The sequence below is a fragment of the Salvelinus sp. IW2-2015 genome, linkage group LG1 (genome assembly GCF_002910315.2).
Source record: "Salvelinus sp. IW2-2015 linkage group LG1, ASM291031v2, whole genome shotgun sequence".
NCBI lineage: Eukaryota > Metazoa > Chordata > Actinopteri > Salmoniformes > Salmonidae > Salvelinus > Salvelinus sp. IW2-2015.
The window spans coordinates 29,576,396-29,598,521 of NC_036838.1; the positions used below are offsets into that span (position 1 = coordinate 29,576,396).

General features: G+C 46.1%; 1 protein-coding gene and 1 long non-coding RNA gene across 2 annotated transcripts in view; both read right to left on the reverse strand.

The window, feature by feature from the left end:
* The window catches only part of LOC111964383 (F-box only protein 41-like), a 101,377-nt gene that overhangs the window by 20,534 nt on the left and 58,717 nt on the right, over window positions 1-22,126 (reverse strand). Inside the window, exons 6-9 of the mRNA XM_023988274.2 lie at window positions 17,488-17,894; window positions 13,705-13,952; window positions 13,270-13,385; window positions 694-846 (exon numbers count right to left, since the gene is read on the reverse strand). Of these exons, the coding sequence (XP_023844042.1) occupies window positions 694-846; window positions 13,270-13,385; window positions 13,705-13,952; window positions 17,488-17,894 (924 nt within the window). The remainder of the gene's footprint in view (window positions 1-693; window positions 847-13,269; window positions 13,386-13,704; window positions 13,953-17,487; window positions 17,895-22,126) is intronic.
* LOC139027784 (uncharacterized) lies at window positions 8,782-12,938 on the reverse strand. The gene is made up of 3 exons (XR_011479950.1): window positions 12,600-12,938; window positions 10,175-10,260; window positions 8,782-8,860 (listed from the first exon to the last, which is right to left on the reverse strand). It is a non-coding gene; the product is annotated as an uncharacterized lncRNA (long non-coding RNA).

Consider the following 22,126-nt stretch of genomic DNA (forward strand, 5'->3'; position numbering starts at 1 on the left):
AGTAGAGTATTGGAAGCTATTTTGTAAATGACATCGCCAAAGTCGAGGATCAGTAGGATAGTCAGTTTTACTAGGGTAAGATTGGCGGCGTGAGTGAAAGAGGCTTTGATGCGGAATAGAAAGCCGATTCTAGATTTGATTTTGGATTGGAGATGTTTGATATGAGTCTGGAAGGAAAGTTTACAGTCTAGCCAGACACCTAGGTATTTGTAGTTGTCCACGTATTCTAGGTCAGAACCGTCCAGAGTAGTGATGCTAGTCGGGCGGGTGGGTAGCGAACGGTTGAAAAGCATGCATTTGGTTTTGCTAGCGTATAAGAGCAGTTGGAGGCCACTCAAGGAGTGTCGTATGGCATTGAAGCTCGTTTGAAGGTTAGGTAACCTAGTAATATCATTAACCATGTGTAGTTAATTAGTGATTATGTGAAGATTGATCTTTTTTAATAAGATAAGTTTAATGCTAGCTAGCAACTTACCTTGGCTCCTTTCAGCCACAAGGTCCTTTTGATGCTGCACTCGCGTAACAGGTGGTCAGCCTGCCATGCAGTCTCCTCGTGGATTGCAATGTAATCGGCCATAATCGGCGTCCAAAAAGGCTGATTACCAATTGTTATGAAAACTAGAAAATCGGCCCTAATTAACCGGCCAATGCCGATTAATCGGTCGACCTCTGATCGCCCCCTGGTGGTAGTACCTGTATGTGACGGCCTGCAGGGCTCGGCAGTAGCAGCTGGCGAGCCACAGAGAGCGGTCAGTTAGCAGGTTGGGACAATGAGACACCTTGAGGATCAACAGGTTCCCTCCTGTAGCCTTCAGCAAGGACTCCAGACCCTCTTCCAGACAACCCCTGGGAGGGAGGAACAGAGAGACAGACAGGGAGAAACAGACAGAAACAGAGAGAGAGAGAGTAACAGAGAGACAGACAGAGAGAGAGAGCAACAGAGATAGAGACAGACAAACAGAGAGAGAGAGAGCAACAGAGAGAGAGAGAGAGACAGACATACAAAAAACAAGTTAATAAAACAATTTTTACTGAATAACCAATTACTCAGTACAGAACGAGTATTGTCCTTGAGTTAAACAAGGCACTGCAGCAATGTATGCCTCTGGAGTTGTCTAAGCAGTAGAATGTTAATAATGCATGGCATTACGCTGTTCTGACCAAGAGAGTCAAGGAAAAATGTTGTACTAAAACATGTTCAATTTGTTTGTGCAAATCATAATAAAATAGAATAAAAGCCATTTTGTATTTATAAGGATAAGAGGGATAAGCGAGCAAGCATGCAAATGCAGTGTGCACACGCTCATACACACACACGCCCACAAGGCTGTGCATACACACACACACACACACAAACACACACACACACACACACGTCAGGAATGAGATAGAACAATGGGACTTTCTGACTCAGCACATTCTCAACCGACTACAGTATATAGACTAAGAAGGAGAGATGGGGGGAGACAGAAAATGAGAGATGGGGAAGAGGAGAGATGGGCGAGAGAGCGAAAGGAGAGATGGGCGAAAGGAGAGATGGGCGAGAGAGCGAAAGGAGAGATGGGCGAGAGAGAGAAAGGAGAGATGGGGGAGCGAGAAGGAGAGATGGGCGAGAAAGGAGAGATGGGCGAGAAAGGAGAGATGGGCGGAGAGCGAGAAAGGAGAGTGGGCGGAGAGCGAGAAAGGGAGAGATGGCGAGAGCGAAGGAGAGATGGGCGGAGAGCGAGAAAGGAGAGATGGGCGAGAGAGCGGAAAGGAGAGATGGGCGAAGGAGAGATGGGCGAGAAGAGCGAAGGAAGGAGATGGGCGAGAGAGCGAAAGGAGAGATGGGCGAAGGAGAGATGGGCGAGAGAGAGAAGGAGAGATGGGCGAGAGAGCGAAGGAGAGATGGGCGAGAGAGCGAAAGGAGAGATGGGCGAAAGAGAGATGGGCGAGAGAGAGAAAGGAGAGATGGGCGAGAGAGAGAAAGGAGAGATGGGCAGAGAACGAGAAAGGAGAGATGGGCAGAGAACGAGAAAGGAGAGATGGGCGGAGAACGAGAAAGGAGAGATGGGCGAGAGAGAGAAAGGAGAGATGGGCGAGAGAGAGAAAGGAGAGATGGGCGGAGAACGAGAAAGGAGAGATGGGCGGAGAGAAGAAAGGAAGAATGGGCGAGAGAGAGAAGGAGATGGGCGAGAGAGAGAAAGGGATGGGCGAGAGAGAGAAAGGAGAGATGGGGGAGAGAGAGAAAAGGAGAGATGGGCGAAAGGAGAGATGGGCGAGAGAGCGAAAGGAGAGATGGGCGAAAGGAGAGATGGGCGAGAGAGAGAAAGGAGAGATGGGCGAGAGAAAGGAGAGATGGGCGAGAGAAAGGAGAGATGGGCGAGAGAAAAGGAGAGATGGGCGGAGAACGAGAAAAGGAGAGATGGGCGGAGAACGAGAAAGGAGAGATGGGCGAGAGAGAGAAAGGAGAGATGGGCGAGAGGAGAAAGGAGAGATGGGCGAGAGAGAGAAAGGAGAGATGGGGAGAAGAGAGAAAGGAGAGATGGGCGGAGAACGAGAAGGAGAGATGGGCGAGACGGAAAGGGAGAGATGGGCGAGAGAGAGAAAGGAGCGATGGCGAGAGAGAGAAAGGAGAGATGGGCGAGAGGAGAAAGGAGAGATGGGCGGAGAACGAGAAAGGAGAGATGGGGCGAGAGAGAGAAAGGAGAGATGGGCGGAGAACGAGAAAGGAGAGATGGGCGGAGAACGAGAAAAGGAGAGATGGGCGAGAGAGAGAAAGGAGAGATGGGCGAGAGAGAGAAAGGAGAGATGGGCGAGAGAGAGAAAGGAGATGGGCGAGAGAGAAAGGAGAGATGGGGGAGAGAGAAGGAGAGATGGGGGAGAGAGAGAAGGAGAGGATGGGCGAGAGAGAGAAAGGAGAGATGGGCGGAGAACGAGAAGGAGAGATGGGCGAGAGAGAGAAAGGAGAGTGGGCGGAGAACGAGAAAGGAGAGATGGCGGAGACGAGAAGAGATGGGCAGAGAGGAAAGGAGAGATGGGCGAGAGAGAAGAAGGAGAGATGGGCGAGAGAGAGAAGGAGATGGCGAGAGAGAGAAAGGAGAGATGGGGGAGAGAGAGAAAGGAGAGATGGGCGGAGACGAGAAAGGAGAGATGGGCGAGAAGAGAGAAAGGAGAGATGGGCGAGAGGAGAGAAAGGAGAGATGGGCGAGAGAGAGAAAGGAGAGATGGGGGAGAGAGAGAAAGGAGAGATGGGCGAGAGAACGAGAAAGGAGAAGATGGGCGGAGACGAGAAAGGAGAGATGGGCGAGAGAGAGAAAGGAGAGATGGGCGAGAGAGAGAAAGGAGAGATGGGCGAGAGAGAGAAAGGAGAGATGGGCGGAGAACGAGAAAGGAGAGATGGGCGAGAGAGAGAAGGAGAGATGGGCGGAGAAGAGAAAGGAGAGATGGGCGGAGAAGAGAAAGGGAGAGATGGCGAGAGAGAGAAAGGAGAGATGGCGAGAGAGAGAAAGGAGAGATGGCGAGAGAGAGAAAAGAGATGGGCGAGAGAGAGAAAGGGAGAGATGGGGGCAGAGAGAGAAAAGGAGAGATGGGGGAGAGAGAGAAAGGAAGAGATGGGCGAGAGAGAGAAAGGAGAGATGGGCGGAGAACGAGAAGGAGAGATGGGCGAGAGAGAGAAAGGAAGAGATGGGGGAGAACGAGAAAGGAGAGATGGGCGGAGAACGAAGAAAGGAAGATGGGCGAGAGAGAGAAAGAGAGATGGGCGAGAGAGAAAAGAGAAAGATGGGCGAGAGAGAGAAAGGAGATGGGCGAGAGAGAGAAAGAGAGTATGGGGGAGAGAGAGAAAGGAGAGATGGGCGAGAGAGAAAGGAGAGATGGGCGAGAGAGCGAAAGGAGAGATGGGGGGAGAGAAGCGAAAGAGAGAGATGGGGGAGAGAGCGAAAGGAGAATGGGCGGAGAACGAGAAAGGAGAGATGGGCGAGAGAGAAAGGAGAGATGGGCGAGAGAGAGAAAGGAGAGAATGGGCGAGAAGAGAAAGGAGAGAGGGCGGAGAACGAGAAAAGGAGAGATGGGCGAGAGAGAGAAAGGAGAGATGGGCGAGAGAGCGAAAGGAGAATGGCGAGAGAGAGAAGGAGGATGGGCGAGAGAGAGAAAGGAGAGATGGCGAGAGAGAGAAGGAGAGATGGCGAGAGAGAAAGGAGAGATGGGCGAGAGAGAGAAAGGAGAGATGGGGAGAGAGAGAAAGGAGAGATGGGCGAGAGAGAGAAAGGAGAGATGGGCGAGAGAGAGAAAGGAGAAGATGGGCGAGAGAGGAGAAAGGAGAGATGGGCGAGAGAGAGAAAGGAGAGATGGGCGAGAGAGAGAAAGGAGAGATGGGCGAGAGAGAGAAAGGAGAGATGGCGATGAGAGAGAAAGGAGATGGGGAGAGAGAGAAAGGAGAGATGGGGGAGAGAGAAACGGAGAGATGGGCGAGAGAGAGAAAGGAGAGATGGGCGAGAAGAGAGAAAGGAGAGAATGGCGAGAAGAGCGAAAGGAGAATGGCGAAAGGAGAGATGGGCGAGAAGAGGAAGGAGAGAATGGGCGAGAGAAAGGAGAGATGGGCGAGAGAGAGAAAGGAGAGATGGCGAGAGAGAGAAAGGAGAGATGGGCGGAGAGAACGAGAAAGGAGAGATGGGAGAGAGAGAAAGGAGAGATGGGCGAGGAGAGAAGGAGAGATGGGCGGAAAGCGAGAAGGAGAGATGGGCGAGAGAGAGAAAGGAGAGATGGGCGAGAGAGAGAAAGGAGATGGGCGAGAGAGGAGAAGGGAGATGGGCGGAGAGCGAAAGGAGAGATGGGCGAGAGAAGCGAAAGGAGAGATGGGCGAGAAAGGAGAAGATGGGCGAGAAGGAGAGCGAGAGAGAGAAAGGAGATGGGCAGAGGGAAAGGAGATGGGCGAGAAGAGAGAAAGGAGAGATGGGGGAGAGAGAGAAAGGAGAGATGGGCGAAAGAGAAGATGGGCGAGAGGAGCGAAAGGGAGATGGGCGAAAGGAGAGAATGGGGAGAGATGGCGAAAGGAGAGATGGGCGAAAGGAGAGATGGGCGAGAAGAGAAAGGAGAGATGGGCGAGAGAGAGGAAAGGAGAGATGGGCAGAGAGAGAAAGGAGAGATGGGCGGAGAACGAGAAAAGGAGAGATGGGCGAGAGAGAGAAAGGAGAGATGGGCGAGAGAGAGAAAGGAGAGATGGGCGGAGAACGAGAAAGGAGAGATGGGCGGAGAAAGAAAGGAGAGATGGCGAGAGAGAGAAAGGAAGATGGGCGAGAGAGAGAAAGGAGAGATGGGGGAGAGAGAGAAAGGAGAGATGGGCGAAAAGGAGAGATGGGCGAGAGAGCGAAAGGAGAGATGGGGCGAAAGGAGAGTGGGCGAGAGAGAGAAAGGAGAGATGGGCGAGAAAAAGGAAGAGATGGGCGGAGAAGAGAAAGGAGAGATGGGCGGAGAACGAGAAAGGAGAAGATGGGCAGAGAGAGAGAAAGAGAGAGATGGGCGAGAGAGAGAAAGGAGAGATGGGCGAGAGAGAGAAAGGAGCATGGGCGAGAGAGAGAAAGGAGAGATGGGAAGAGAGGAGAGGACGATGGGAGAGAGAGAAAGGAGAGATGGGGGAGAGAGAAAGGAGGAGGATGGGGCGAGAGAGAAAAGGAGATGGGCGAGAGAGAGAAAGGAGAGAATGGGTCGAGAGAGAGAAGGAGATGGGCGAGAGAGAGAAAGGAGATGGGCGAGAGAAGAGAAAGGAGAGATGGCGAGAGAGAGAAAGGAGATGGCGAGAGAGAAAGGAGATGGGCGAGAGAGAGAAAGGAGAGATGGGGGAGAGAGGAAAGGAGAGATTGGGGAGAGAGAAAGCAGAGATGGGGGGAGAGAGAAAGCAGAGATGGGGGAGATGAGAAATGAGAGATGGGGGAGAGAGAGAAAGAGAAGATGGGGGAGAGCGAGGAGAGAGCGAAAGGAGAGATGGGGGAGAGCGAGAGAGAGAAAGGAGCGAGAGAAAGTGAAAGGAGAGGTGGGGGAGAGCGAGAGAGAGAAAGGAGAGATGGGGGGAGAAAGCAATCCAATGTTATTTGTTGCCTAGACTTTACTGCAAAGTCTTGCGGAAAAAAAACAATACACTAATATTGCAGATAGCCATGGCAGCCTTTATAATAGAACGCTTGTGACCACACACACACACATCTAAATATTGCACTTGGGAAAAAACATCTTAAAGTAGAATGAAACAAACAGGCATTCTAAAATAGAATGAAACAAACAGGCATTCTATTTCTCTATTATAGTGGCCACTATAGTAGACATCAATCAAGTGCACAAGGCTACATGTGTGCAAAAATAATGTTCACMGAGTWAAAAAAATTATAATCCCCCCCCACGCACACAAAAGTGTTACTGTCGAGCTCAACACAACAAAAGCAATATCTTTGGGCTACTCTGCAGGTTATTACATTGTACACGTTCTGCCTGCGGACATCTGTTCTACAATGTGCCAGCAGCAGAGCATGAGACCCTTTGTTGGCATTATTTATCTCTTTCAGGCAGAGTGTACACCTGGCATACTCATTTTTATCCACTGTATTGAAAGAGGGAAAGTGTGTGGCCTTTTTCACCTCTACTGGCATCCAGCATAAGCCAGGCCCAGCTCCAGCTAAACTTGAWCCCTAAATCCACTTGTTTAAMAATCAACGCCTCATTTTCACCTAATTCTCTCATTCTGAAAATTAACCACATACTGTAGAGGGAAAACATTAGTTCACAGATAGAAGTTAGTTCATTAGCTAGTTAACATTTCACACAGATTGCCAGGGTCCAGTAAGCAACTAACACCGAGGTAAAGACAGTTTTAAGTTGGATATACGACAGATATTCGTGCTTTCAAACCACTTGAGCCACAGACTCAAAATAAGTGTCATGATGTTGGAAAAATTGCACAGGTCTTATTTTCACGATTTGGACATCCATTCGTATTCAAAGCTAATAAACAAGTGGAAATGTGAGCAGCATTTTGTATTCCTATTTGAATTAGTTAGGGAGTGTAAACAAAGTACAAACTTCTTTTACATTTGAATTTCAATAGCTCCTTGGTCATGTGACCTACTTGACTCAAACAAGGTTCAGAATGTCCACCGACTACCCTTCTATATTGTATACCCTTTGGTTTGTCCATTTTCATCTCACACGTTTTTACATACATTTTTCAAACATTCTAATTTCAATAGCTCCTTGGTCATGTGACCTACTGACTTCAAACAAGGTTCAAAATGTCCACTCAGTGGGCCTACACATTGCACACCCTTTAGTTTGTCCATTTTCATATCACACGTTTTTACATGAATTTTTCTCACTTTCAAATTTCAATAGCTCCTCGGTCATGTGACCTATTGACTTCAAACAAGGTGCAGAATGTACAGTCTACCCTTCTATATTGCACACTCTTTCTGTACTGTAAAATCACACAGTGTAACATACATTTTTAATMGTTTAAAATTTCAATAGCGCCTTGGTCATGTCAATTACACACCTAAGAAGCGTGCAGTGGATATACACCCATATTGCAAAACCTCTAGTCATGTGTCTTCAATATTGTTGTACATTAATATTAGTTTGACAATTAGGGGGTTCAGTCCTGTGTTGTGTTTACCCGTTTCTTTAATATTTATCTATAATTGGTAGTTCTAAGTACTTATTTACCCTGTTTTTTCCCCCCCACAGTACTTAACAGCGGTACACAATAGGAGAGAGACAGATAATATCTCCTTTCGTCGTTAATATCAACCATAAAGGAAAAGGGCAAAGTACGAGAGTCATGCTATTAATTGTCCAAAGCAGGGATGGAGAGTGAGCTAGTGAGGTAGGCTGCAGTGGGATTGCTGGTCAATACATATACTGAACATGTAACCACATTAATGGTGGCCAGTAAATCAATGAATACAAATGTAATATTGACAAATTAAAACAGAAATTGTAGACCTTTAATCTTTTCCGACATGTCAACAGACACTTTACTTCAAATAAGTACGACATGTTTCACAGTGTTAACTGTCTCTTTATCCCTGGTTGATGTACATTTCAGAGCCTCTTCAGTGTGGATGGGGTATAGCAGACATTTTTCAACAACAAAGACTGCACTTCCAGTTTGTGTTCTTCACTCTGTTCAACTCTTTTTGACTCCATTCCTAGGCACAGCCCATGGAACCGCCGCCGGCATGCAAACCATTCAATCTAAAACAAAAYRAAGCATAACGCGTTATCAAATATCAATGCAGTATGACGAACTAGCCATCCATTGTGTTATATCATAAATTGTCTTACATGCCGTCACTGGTGTCAAAAGATGATAAACATGTTAAATTAAGTTACTAACCCAGTCAGTCTTTGGGCCACATCCAGGTTCTTTATCAGTGGCACACAYGAAGCAGCTGTTGGCTTTGAACTCTGAAATCATAGGCATGAACTGAACATATAGCTCTCCCACACAACTATATAAAAATAAAGAATTTACATTTACTTTGAATTAAATGTAATTTACATACCAGACATTTTTAGTATATCCTCAGCCATTTCTTTTCGCAGTTGCTCCATGTGTTTTAGTGAAGGTTCCATATCAATTTGGGATGTTGGGGAAGTTCTAAGCAACTTCTTTGGCCAGCTACACCCCAAAAATAAAATTGAGTTTTTGCCCTAAATTGTCACATAACAGCGAACCATTCATTATTGAAAATATAACTATCAAACCTGCATTACAAAGACCCCACAGCTGAAGGTGTCCTGCTGCATGGTGTGAGTTATTTCCCATCCTTTCCACTTTATGTCCGCCCAGTCGTCTTYTCCACGGCAGGATCTTCTCATTTTGAAGTATTCTCTTTTTTATGTAAACATAATGGAATTCTGATTAGTTATAGGCAAACGAATACCCAGGCMAAAATTGTATGCTGTTTTCCTTATCACTATAATCTAGTAGAGGTCATTTCCTTTATGCCCCATTCTACACACAGCCTAAATTATAGGCACTGAACCGTTTACAGGACAATAATAAAAGTAGCATATAGGATCCAATCCGATCACAGAGTGAACAAATGTCGAGCGTTTGTAGACTAAGAAAAAAATATTAAGTGACCGTTTCATCAGTACGTGCTTAAAGAAAGTCACATCAAAGATCACAGATGCCAGTGCCCACCAAATCAATCACAATAGAGAATGAATTGTAAGCACCAAAGTGTGTTAAAATGTGTGCTTGTCAAAATAATATCTGAAAATGTCAGTTGTTGAACATAATACTTCTATTTGCAATAGCAATTTATTATCTACGCAGTTGAGGAATATTCCATGTACCAACACTACATGTAGGACGGACATAAGACATTCCCACATACAGTAGACACATACAGAGGCATTTTTCAGCTCTGATTTTACCACTCAGAATCCAGAATGGATATGACAATGGGGCCAGCACAGGATGTAATACACCCTTACAACAATCTACTTTTTGATCTTCTTGACTTCTTATCTGGTAAACTGCTACTGTGTGTCAAGAAAAGAGCCCCAATTAGGGGTTAGTGTACTCCAGTAAAAAAAGCGCTGGTTTAGATTAAAAACTATTGCCCTGTGTCCCCGTTCATAGGGCTTTGAGAGACTAGTCAGTGGTTGAATTGAGTTGGCACTTTATTGGCCCAAACACCCACAAGGTTGAGATTACTCATGGACAGCATTTAGTTGGTTTTTTTTGTTACATTGATGCATTGTGTCTCCTAACTGTCCAAGAATAGGATCCAAAGTGTTTGGAAATATTTGTTCCCATAAATACAAAGGAGGATGTCTCTCCTCACACCTCTGGCACTTTAGTCAGACTGCCAGACTGTGTAAAAACTTTATGATGGAGTTCCCATTGACTAAGCACCACGGAGACCAATCAGGAGAGAATACACAGGTCAAGGGCGCCAAATGAAAGTCAAGGGGTGCGTCTCTGCCTTTTGGATGACTCTCTCTTTACAGAGAACCCCTGTTGTTCAAGTCAAGAGCTACCCTTCCCCTTTCAGTCTGCTCTGCGCGTGTCTGAAAGTGACAGAGCCAGCAGCCAAGAGAGTTTTTCACAGTATATCATAAAAAATGATTACACTTATGAATGTATGTAAAATGCTAATATGTATTCGATCCAGTACAATGGAATAACTAAGACCTGAATTTGAAGGCGTGTTCCGATTCCTCCTCTTTCTGTCCAGCAGGGTCGACCAAAAACACTTGGCCTGGTGGTTCATGCAGATACTGGGGAAGCAATATAGAAATGTATTGATCCCTTAAATGATTGCACTATTAAATGACCCATATCGCAACCCTCATACCCCTTCACAAAAATGTACCCATATCAATTTTTCCAAAAACTGATATTTTACAATGTCGTCTTTGCAATAAGGGCTGTGAAAGGCAGACTGGACTCTTGAGGCAAAGAGCTGGGGGACAAATGMAAATATTAAACAAAACTTGTAAAAGTATGCTTTAGATTAACAACCAGCTTARTGGACAACATGACAACAACAGTACCATGCAGCTGTATGCCGACAAAGGACAGTTACACGTATTYCCAAACAAATGTGGACAAAAACATGACAACTATTACAAACAACAGCAAGTATTGCATGGAGTGCATAAGGATGACCGGCATCCAAGCAAACATAACTTTATTTAATACTTTAGGAGGCCACCYTCAGGCAAATGGGTCCGGTACATCTGGATCAGAACCAGGTTATTCTCCAGTGCTGTGACCCTCATCAAAAGAAAAGTCCTGAAAATAGTGATGACACTACAACAGCATCCCCCCTCTACTGTTCATATCCCACAGCTGACTTAACATTTACCATTGCACTGAGCTGTAGTATTAACATACAGTATCTTCATTAACATACAGCTGTGAGTGTTTCTCAGCTCCCAACAAGATTTTTATGCTGCAAAGTCAAAATAAACAGAACTAGTTAGTAGTACATGTTTATGTACCAGGGAAAACAAGGCTTTGACTTGAAATGACTTACCAGAGTCACACAAAAAGCTTAGTCTACGATATTTCAACATAGTAAGGACAAAAACGCTTTWAGACCTACAAGCTACGAAGGCTATGGATATGGGAATCTCAGTTGTCATGGATCTGGGGGCGTCTACAGCTAGAGGGTTCTCCTGGTTCTTGGAGGGTAGACAAAATGGTAGAAGGTGAGAGGGTGTTATGAAAYGGGAGTGYGGTGGCGTGGTGCRTATAACATAATGACACCTGACTGGAGCTAGACTGAAAAGGCATCAATACCGTCCACTCAGCAGGACCTGGGAAAGCAAGAAACTGGAGACAACACTTTATGCCCGACCATAAGACTTACTAAAATGATAACGTTGACTCTGAATTTCAAAGGTTACACAGTCATTGACTACCCTATTGAAGCTTGAGGACTGTTAGAAAGGARTCTAGGGACCATGGAATATCCTGCGTGGTGASAWTGTAATGTCCTGGAAGGGTTTGACTGTACGAGGGKTTCAGACAGATAATAGTAATCACTGTTAACTACTCTGTCAGTCAGATACTCTCTTTTTCTCCAAATGACTTCTGAGTGTGCGTGTCCATACCTTCTAGGTCTCAGGCTTACAGATTTAAGTCTAAAAGCATCAGATGAAAGTAGACAAACATCAGAGTGTGCGATATGAAGGCATAGTCGGTGGACATTCAACCTTGTTTGAGGTCAGTAGGTCACATGACCAAGGAACTATTGACATTTTAAATGTGGAAAAATTCATGTAAAATCATGTGAGATGAAAATTGACAAACGAATGGGTGTGCAATATAGAAGGGTAGTCAGTGGACATTCTGAACCGTCTTTGAAGTCAGTAGGTCATATGACCAATGAGCTATTACAATTTGAAAATGTAAATAAATCATTTTAAATCGTGAGAGATATAAATCGACAAAAAAAAAGTGTGTGCAATGTGCGTTTATGCCATCGGGTTTGCTACAACAAGTTTTGAAAGTTTTGGTTAAAGTAATRGTTTACTCTTTAATGGTTAAAGAGCTATTGAAATTTGTTTTGTTTTTTGATTTGTCACTATGTTGACAGTCCCTAACTGCTCATCAAAAAGAAAGRAGGACCAAGGCACTCTTCATATAATTAATTAAAATGCCTTTATTAGTATGGCATGTTCAATAGAAACAAAGTTGTTTAAAAACCGACACGTTTCGGCTGCATGGCCTTCGTCAGGGAGTGCCTAACTGCTGTTGGTGGACGTAAGAAAAACTACAGGCGAATATCCGTCGAATATCCAACCTGAAACTGTCTTTACCTTGGTGCAACTAACGCGTTATAACTTGAGAAACGGCAAGGMGTCGTATACCAGTTAATACTATRGCGCATTGGTTAGGTTACTAACGTTAGCACATCTGATGTTGTAACGTTAGCTAGCTGTCTGACTTTATTAGCCAGCTAATTTTCAAACAAACTCAATTATTTGATCAGCTAAATTGGCTAATGTTGCTCAACATTTCTCTGGCTAGCTAACGGAGAATTCCATCCAGCTACTATAGCAAGATACTTAACAATGCTAATACTTGTTCACCACACTTTCCCCCTCACCTCAAACTTTCCAAATGCCAGTTGTTTTTCGGTTACAGCTCATGAAGTACGCTTCATCACCTTCTCACCCCCGTYTCCGTGGTCAGGCTTCTCACCGACCTCCTCGTTATCGTTCAGGGGGYGCGCTGCTGTAACTGGCAAACAGCCTTTCCACCCTACTACTGTCTTTCCATAGCGCGCACTGATTCTGTAACTAGCAAATTGGTTGTCTCTTCAGTCTCCTGTTGCATTCTGTTGTTATGTGAACGATTGGCTGAGCCTTGGCTACAGCCAGTATTGCTGCAAACGCGCATCACTCGTTCGCTTACAGCCAGTAGTGATCCAAAGCCCCCCCCCCAAACTTTTCTCATCAGGTTGACATGATTCACGTAGGTCACCTATTTTGGATTCAAAACGGCACATTCCGCCGTAAGGTGACAAGTTTGCTTCCCTGAGAGAGCGAGAGAAAGGAGAGATGACGGGGAGAGCGAGAGAAAGGAGAGATGACGGGGAGAGCGAGAGAAAGGAGGAAAGGAGAGATTGACGTGGAGAGCCGAGAGGAAAGGAGAGATGACGGGGAAGAGAGCGAAAGGAGCGATGAGGGGAGAGGGAGAAAGGAGAGATGACGGGGGAGAACTGCAGACCCCTGCTGTTTGCTGTATAGAGGGAACACACACGCCTCTCCTCTCACCGTGTGCTCTTGAGGTACTCCTCCTTGATCTCCTTCTTGCCCCTCTGTCGTGGTTTCAGGTTCTGGAGGATGAGGGAATGGGTYTGGGTGCACCACTGGGACAGTGTACTCAGGAACTGGGACGAAGAGATTACAGTTACTTTTGAGTCATTTAGCAGACGCTCGAAGGGCTTACTGTAACACATATCACAATTATTGCACCTAAACTATCAGCAGAATCGGCGTGCGCGCGCGTGTACCACAGGAGATTGGTGGCAGCTTCGTTTGGGGAGAACGGGCTTGTGGTAATGAACTGGAGCGGAACCAGTGGAATGGTATCAAATGCATCGAAACGCATGGTTTCCAGGTGTTTGAGGTCATTYCATTCGCGCCGTTCTCCCCTCAGAAGCCACCTGCGGCGTTCTGTGCGTTTGGGACACGATCCGTGTCCTCTACCTTGGAGGAGATGCGGGCGTTCTCCAGCAGCACCCGGGTCCACACGGCGGGGTGGCGGCCCACAAACCTCCAGTCCCTGCAGACCTCCGCGGCCCTCAACAGGGTCTTGGTATCCAGGTAGGTAAAGATACAGAACAGAGCCGCCCTCATCTTCAGTATCTCCGGGCTGATCACCTCGTTGTTGGACCGGGACAGGCTCTTGTCGTGGCGACACGGCTTGTTGTGGCTGTAGCCCCCCTCGGAACGCCCTGCAGGGTCGGAACGAGAGAAAAAGGATAGAGAGGTTAGGTGAAGAAAGAGAGCGGTGGAGAGGGTAAAAGAGAAAGGAGAGCGAGGGATATTAGTCAGGTAGGTAGAGAAAGGGAGGGGAGAGGTTAAGAAAAAGGGAGGATGGTGAGAAGTAGGGTGGGTAAAGAAAGAGAAGTGCAGAAGGGAAGGAGAAAAGAGGATGAGGAGAGAGGAMGATGGAGGCAGGGAGTTTAGTCAGAAAAATAAATGTGGCGGGGAAAGAGACGGAGGTTAGAGACGCCATCCTGAGTCGCAAATATATATATATATWWYAGTGGCATTCTACAAAATATCCACAATGTGGTGCAAGCGATCCACTTCACCCTCAAGCACAGATATGAGCATTACCATGATGTACTGTATTGGCCAATACCATGTGACCAAACCCGACTCCAGCACATTTCCATTTCTCCCAGSAGGCATCAATCTATGTGATGAGTCATCCGCCGTGTCATCGCTGTTGGTGTTCGAAAAGAAGAAGCGAAGGAGGCTTTGGAAGCGACAGGCCTCGCGGCTAGAGGCACACCGCCTACGCTAGCTAGCAGTCTACCAATGCATGCTAGCAGTCATACCGTGTGATACGTTGATATGTGCCATTTCAAACTCAACCCTGCCAAACGCTTTGAGAATCTTATATGGACGACAACGTCCGAGCATAAAATGTCATTTACATGACAAGTAATGTTGGTGGTGCCAATTTGAAYTCTCATACCAGACATTCTGGGTTGTGTAAAAAATGACAGCTTTATTGCCTATTTGGGTTTACAGTAGCTCCTTTGCCAAGTAGATATGTAGCCAGAARGACCAACAGGGAATAGGGTAGGACTATCTTTTGCCCAAAATGTGTCCATTTAAGGCAAAATGGGCATGTTTCAATGGCATCTCTCCTAGTTAAAACTCCATCCCAAATGGCCCCTTTATAGTGTTCCCTTTATAGTGCACTACTTTTGACCAGGGYACGTATAAGGAATAGGGTTCCATTTGGGAAGCAGGTWTACTCGTTCCTAGCATGACGCACCTGGTCTYTCTGCATCCCAAATRGCACCCTATTCCCTATTGTCCCTGGTAGAAAAATAGTGCACCAAATAGGGAATAGGGTGCCATTYGAGACTCAAGCTAGGTGTTTCTAAATAAAATGGAGGTCGCCAGCCGGGAATTGTGGGATCTTGGCTGGAGAAGGCAATTAAAAGAGATATGCTTGCTGTGTTTGAACCAGGAGTGGTGGAGGTAAAGGTGGTTTTCTCATCAACATTGTCAGTGTCTAAGTCCCAAATGGCACGCTTTCCCTATATAGTGCACAACTTTTGGAGAGAGCCCTATGGCCCTATCAATATGAGAAAGTTTAGCCATACTGGGAAAGGTGCAGTACATAAACTCAGCAAAAAAAAAGAAACGTCCCTTTTTCAGGACTCTGTCTTTCAAAGATAATTCGTAAAAGTCCAAATAACTTCACAGATCTTTATTGTAAAGTTTTTTAAACACTGTTTCCCATACTTGTTCAATGAACCATACACAATTAATGAACATGCACCTATGGWACGGTCGTTAAGATACTAACAGCTTACAGACGGTAGGCAATTAAGGTCAGTTATGAAAACTTAGGACACTAAAGAGGCCTTTCTACTGAATCTTAAAAACACCAAAAGAAAGATGCTCAGGGTCCCTGCTCATCTGGGTGAACTTGCCTTAGGCATGCTGCAAGGAGGTATGAGGACTGCAGATGTGGCCAGGGCAATAAATTGCAATGTCCGTACTGTGAGTACTAAGACAGCGTTACAGGGAGACAGGACAGACAGCTGATCGTCCTCAGTGGCAGACCACGTGTAACAACATCCGCACAGGATCGGTACTGTCTCTTATACACATCTAGATGTGTATAAGAGACAGGTGCTCAGACTGTCTGCAATAGGCTGAGAGAAGCTGGACTGAGAGGCAGGTCCTCACCAGACATCACCGGCAACAACGTCTCCTATGGGTACAAACCCACCATCGCTGGACCAGACAGGACTGGCAAAAAGTGCTCTTCACTGACGAGTCACGGTTTTGTCTCACCAGGGGTGATGGTTGGATTCGCGTTTATCGTCGAAGGAATGAGCGTTACACCGAGGCCTGTACTCTGGAGTGGGATCGATTTGGAGGTGGAGGGTCCCTCATGGTCTGGGGCAGTGTGTCACAGCATCATCTGACTGAGCTTGTTGTCATTGCAGGCAATCTCAAGGCTGTGCATTACAGGGAAGACATCCTCTTCCCTCATGTGGTACCCTTCCTGCAGGCTCATCCTGACATGACCCTCCAGCATGACAATGCCACCAGCCATACTGCTCGTTCTGTGCGTGATTTCCTGCAAGAGAGGAATGTCAGTGTTCTGCCATGGCCAGCGAAGATCCCGGATCTCAATCCCATTGAGCACGTCTGGGACCTTTTGGATCGGAGGGTGAAGGCTATGGCAATTCCCCCCAGAAATGTCCGGGAACTTGCAGGTGCCTTGGTGGAAGAGTGGGGTAACAACTTACAGCAAGAACGGGCAAATCTGGTGCAGTCCATGAGGAGGAGATGCACTGCAGTACTTAATGCAGCTGGTGGCCACACCAGATACTGACTTAATTTTGATTTTGACCCCCCTTTGTTCAGGGACACATTATTCAATTTGTTAGTCACATGTCTGTGGATCTTGTTCAGTTTATTTCTCAGTTGTTTAATCTTGTTATGTTCATACAAAAACTGGCACGTTAAGTTTGCTGAAAATAAACAGTTGACAGTGAGGACGTTTCTTTTTTTGTTGAGTTTATAAACATAAGCACACACAATGGCATTCCATGCCATCCCCTGGAGGTTGCTCATGCGTGATCTATCTGGGTAGTGTGTGTCAGTAGATCAGTCTGGTGAAAGTCATCCCTCTATGACAGGGCTCCCTGGGCTGACACGGAATCAGTTTGTGGCGCCGCTCTGGTCATTAGTCGTCCTTCACTGTTCTCTGGACAGCCTTACCCTGGAACACCTGGGACTAGAACAGCCATGACCCAGTTTCACACCAGCCACCGTCCTTCTGTCCTTCTCTGACAGACCTGACTACTGTTAGCCTGGGCCGAAGGACAGTGTGTGTGTGTGTGTGTGTGTGTGTGTGTGTGTGTGTGTGTGTGTGTGTGTGTGTGTGTGTGTGTGTGTGTGAGGGAGGGGGTTTTGTCTGTGTGAGGGAAGGGATTCTGTGTGTGTTTGCTGCAGGTGCCATTGGCAGGCGGGCTATCAGGGTCATAAGGTGTGCCAGACATGTGACAACTGTTCCTTTTAGAAATGACTGTCTCTCTGCAATGCACCAGTACACACCATTTCATTACAAGTATCTGCTGAGTAACAAGCAATGGACAAATCAGGATAAACAAATGGTAAGCGGCTTTTAAACCTCCTACCGGACGTAGCCTAGCATCCTACCGTACTGTACCTAAGCAAGGTAAAGATTAGCGGCCTAGCTTAGCTTAGCCTCCTATCCAGTCCTACCTGTGCCTAGGCGGTATCCAGATGGTCTTGGCGCTCCAGACTGCTGCGTCTCGGCCATGGTGGCCCTCCTCTCCTGCTGCTCCCACATCTCCGCCTCCGACTCGGTAGTCCTGGAGCCCACGTCCGACACGTCACCCTCCTCGCCCTCCTCCCCCTCCGTGCTGTCCCGGTAGGGTCTCCGCTGCCAGTTCTGGATGGCCTGCTTGCGGAGCCCCCAGCTCCGGGACCCCCCGCCCCTCTCGTAGCACTGTCCGCCCCCTCCCTGTCCGCCCCCTTCCCCCAGCCGACACTGGACRTGGTAGTACTGGCCCTCGGGGCACTCTTCCATGGGGTGCATCTCCACGCTGTCGCCGCTGTCGTAGCCCCCGCCCGAGCCCTGGGAGAAGGACTTGACCCGGCCCGACGCTCTGGGGAGAGAGAGGGGGAGAGCGGAAGAGAGGGGATGAGTTATACACAAAAGGTACCACTTAAAAAAAAAAAAAAAACGTTACTCAAAGCAACTTTTGTGGACACTTTACATATGGACAACTAACAGACAGAACCATTGAAACGTATACAGCATCATATAGTTCTCTATCCAGGTTTCATCAGATAGGTCATCTGCATTACTGTAGCCTGGTCCCAGATCTGTTTGTCAGGTCAGTGATGGGCTGATATGAGTCGAAGTGGCAGCAGAGCCACCACACGTTGTCACTTCCTGATACCACATGATTYTACAGCCCAACAGTGTTGCCATGGTTTTCACAGCTCATTATCGACCAAGATGAACAACTTCCAAAACGAAGAATATGAAACGTATCTGCTAACTGCAATGAATGTTTACAAATCGTTGTTTTTTTTTTAAAACCTTAGTAGTAACTGCACAGGTTTGGGTGTGACACTTGTCTAGTGGTGTGTTGAGGGTGTCCCTTAAACTACGTTTGTGTAGACATATTTGAATAGTGATGTGGTGTGTCCTTTTAAGTTTGTAGAGACATATTTGACTAATGTCTTGGCAGTGACTAAGATTCTGGCCACAGGTGGAAAACACTGTGCCCCTCAAGGACAGCTCTTTTTATCCGGAATGCATTTCATGAGCTTACTGCCTTCTGGCAGTCGCTACATGTCCCAAAAATCTGATATGCACAATTTAATGTCCCTCCCTGTAGCATTGAGAATATAAATGGTATTTTGACACTTTCCCCACTGACACACACACACACACACACACACACACACACACACACACACACACACGCACGCGCCTCAACATGGTGTCAAGTCTGCGATTGTCAATCACTGCACCTACAGACCTTTTTAAAATTAGATATTTGACCAAAGGTAATAAAGTTTACTGAAAGTTTAGACTACAACATAGTGCTTTAAAATCAGCACGAGAAACAGGAGGATTAATTCCCTTCCCAGTAATATGAACCATGAAAAAAGTAGAGGGAAAACAAATGAAAAACTTTTATGCTAGTGGCCATCTTCACGGATATTCATATTTATACCCAGCTCCTGTGCTCTGGATTATTTGGAGACCCCAGGCATTTGTACAGCAGAAACTTTCAACTGTACGGAAAATAAGAACCACCGASTCTGTCCCAGGTTGCAACACTCACCACCGAGTTCCAAACTGCCTCTGGAAGCAACGTCAGCCCAAGAACTGTTCGTCGGGCGCTTCGTGAAATGGGTTTCCATGGCCGAGCAGCCAAACACAAGCCTAAGATCAGCAATGCCAAGCGTCGGCTGGAGTGGTGTAAAGCTCGCCACCAGTGGACTCTTGAGCAGTGGAAACGTGTTCTCTGGAGTGATGAATCACACTTCGCCATCTGGCAGTCCGACTGACAAATCAGAGTTTGGCGGATGCCAGGAGAAAGCTACCTGCCCCAATGCATAGTGCCAACTGTAAAGTTTGGTGGAGGAGGAATAATGGCCGGGGGCTGTTTTTCATGGTGCGGGCTAGGCCCCTTAGTTCCAGTGAAGGGAAATCTTAACGCTACAGCATACAATGACAATCTAGACGATTCTGTGGCAACAGCTTGGGGAAGGCCCTTTCCTGTTTCATCATGATAATGCCCCCGTGCACAAACCGAGGATCATACAGAAATGGTTTGTCGAAGTTGGTGTGGAAGAACTTGACTGGCCTGTACAGAGCCCTGACCTCAACCCCATCAAACACCTTTTAATAGGTTGGTATATCATTACATATTCATTGAGATAGTAGATACTGTAGATGTGTGTTACATTCCCTTCACTCAGCATTTCAATATAACCCATTGCTTTAATACTTGTATGCCTAGGTGTAAAGCACTTTTAGATGTTGTGTTAAATGAAAATCACATGAACAKTATTGTCTACTACTATCCCTTTTTCAGAAATAATTTCTGATCGTTTTTAGTCAACTGAGAGAGACATTTTGAAGTTTATAAGCCACCATATCAAACCAAGCTGTAAACACATTCCCTCTTCATCGTGCACGGACAAAGACTAACTTCCTGGTGCCGACAAGAMGCTTTAAAACTACGCAACAAACAACTAACAAAATGTAGAATAATATCAGTGGAGAGTGAAAATACTACCTCAGCATAAAAGTGTTTTGAAGCTCTGATGAAATACAAAGTAGACCAATTTAGATCATGAGGAGTGAGGGGGGGGGGATTGTTTTTTGACTACAGTGACTGCTTCTGGAAACAGCCGTTTTTTCCCCTGAGGCAGCCATTGCGCACGCACACACAGACAGAGAGCGAGAACAAAGACCCTGTTAAATTACTATACCGATAACTCTCCTCCACATAWTAAGCAAATAACGAGGAATTTTAAAACCTAGCCTCGCAGAAAAGTAGGAAATCTTCCATCGCTCATCATTCTCCTACTTGTCTAAAGGCGTTTATATTGTCCTATGGAGGCAAAAGCACCACAAACAAAACAAAACAGACTAGAACAGATAAACTGCACACCGAAAGGCAGACTTCCATTCTGTCCTTCCGTACCTAATCGAGATGCACTTTGTGTGATATTAGTGCATACTTGTATTCTTCTTTTAAACATTACAACRCTACATAATTGTAAGGCTTTTCACCTTTCGGTTATTACTTTTGTGTCCTAAACGTCCGCATTAAAACAATCAGTGAACCTTCCAGGACTGACATGCACACGCGCTAGACGAATGACATCAAACACGACCGTCATGCGGTTTAGCTAGCTAATTAGCGACCGTAGCTAACGCAGCCTGAATTCAGAGTGAATGGAAAACAGTCTAGGCGGTTAAATCAAGCGCCTATACGACTCCTGCAGCGTAATAATTGGAAGTTGGTATGAAGAGAGATTTGATGGCGAACCTGGTAAATCCACACCAGACCTGGAATCAAATATAACTTCTTTTTTTTTTAAATACATCATCTGTGCTCGATTGATTGCATAGAACCTAGTGACACCGCTAAAGAAGCAGAGGAGAGGCCACTTGGCAGTGTGGCTTTGATACATCCCAAATGGCACCCTATTCCCTATATAGTGCCCTACTTTTGACCAGGTTAGATCGGGCTCTAGTCAAAAGTAGCACACTGTATAGGGAATAGGGTGGTACTTGGTACACAGCCTATATCGGAGTGGTGGCTTCAGCAATAAAAGCCACAGGTTGGATCAATACTGTGGAATCAATCAGCAGAGCTGTGGCTAATTGGGTACAGATCATTATTCAAGTGTATAAMMRGGRWKKWMMRKTTYCYKSCCMGTAATGCACAGTGGGGCTCAGGATGGATGACAGAGTAGCCATTTCGGTACAAAATGGAGTCGAGGATTTCAGTGCGACTGATCCAGACCACGTCAATAAAGCAACAAAATAAGATATTTTTAAACCCAAATATCTATTTCTCAAACAAGCACCTAAATAGAATCTTCCATCACTGTATTTGGAACAAATAAATCACATTCATCTCCGGGAGACCGAGGGCATTTATGGAACGTTCTAATCTAGGAAGTGAAAGGATCACTTGGTGACCAACGATTGGCTCGCCAAAAACGAACGCCGAAGCGAGATGACGTCGTCGCGTGACAGAAGGACGGTAAAGTCATGATCATGTGTTACGCACATGCACTCACAGAAACAYGCATGGGCACGTACAAACACAAAGAGTTGCATAACGATGCAAAAAAAGGTCTACATTTAGTCTGAACAACAACAACAAAAAAGGCAATGTTCTGCTTGTGCATACCAAAAAGGCACCCTATTCCCTTTTTTATTTACTAAAGTAGTGCGCTAAATAGGGAACAGGATGACATTTGGGACGCAGCCCAGTGTGGGCGGGTTTGGATCAGCAGTGAAGGAAAGAGCACGAGATGGGCCTCTCGAAATGCACGCGATAGGGGTCGAATTTTTGACCTTTCAGCGAGCCACTCAAATCCAGATACACACGAAGATGCGTCATTGCGCAAAGGTAAGCAGATCAGTCGRTGACAATCTGAAAGCCATATGGGATGAATCATATCCTTAAACAATGCCAAAACCACCTGTAACTTACCATTTCCTTCCAATCTAATGGTTGCTTGTTTATTTACAACATAATCACATCGTTCACTAATTTGAGTGGGGGGGGGGGGCTGGTAAACCAAATACGACAAGTTGTCCATGAACACACCAAAACAAAAGTGCACATCAACA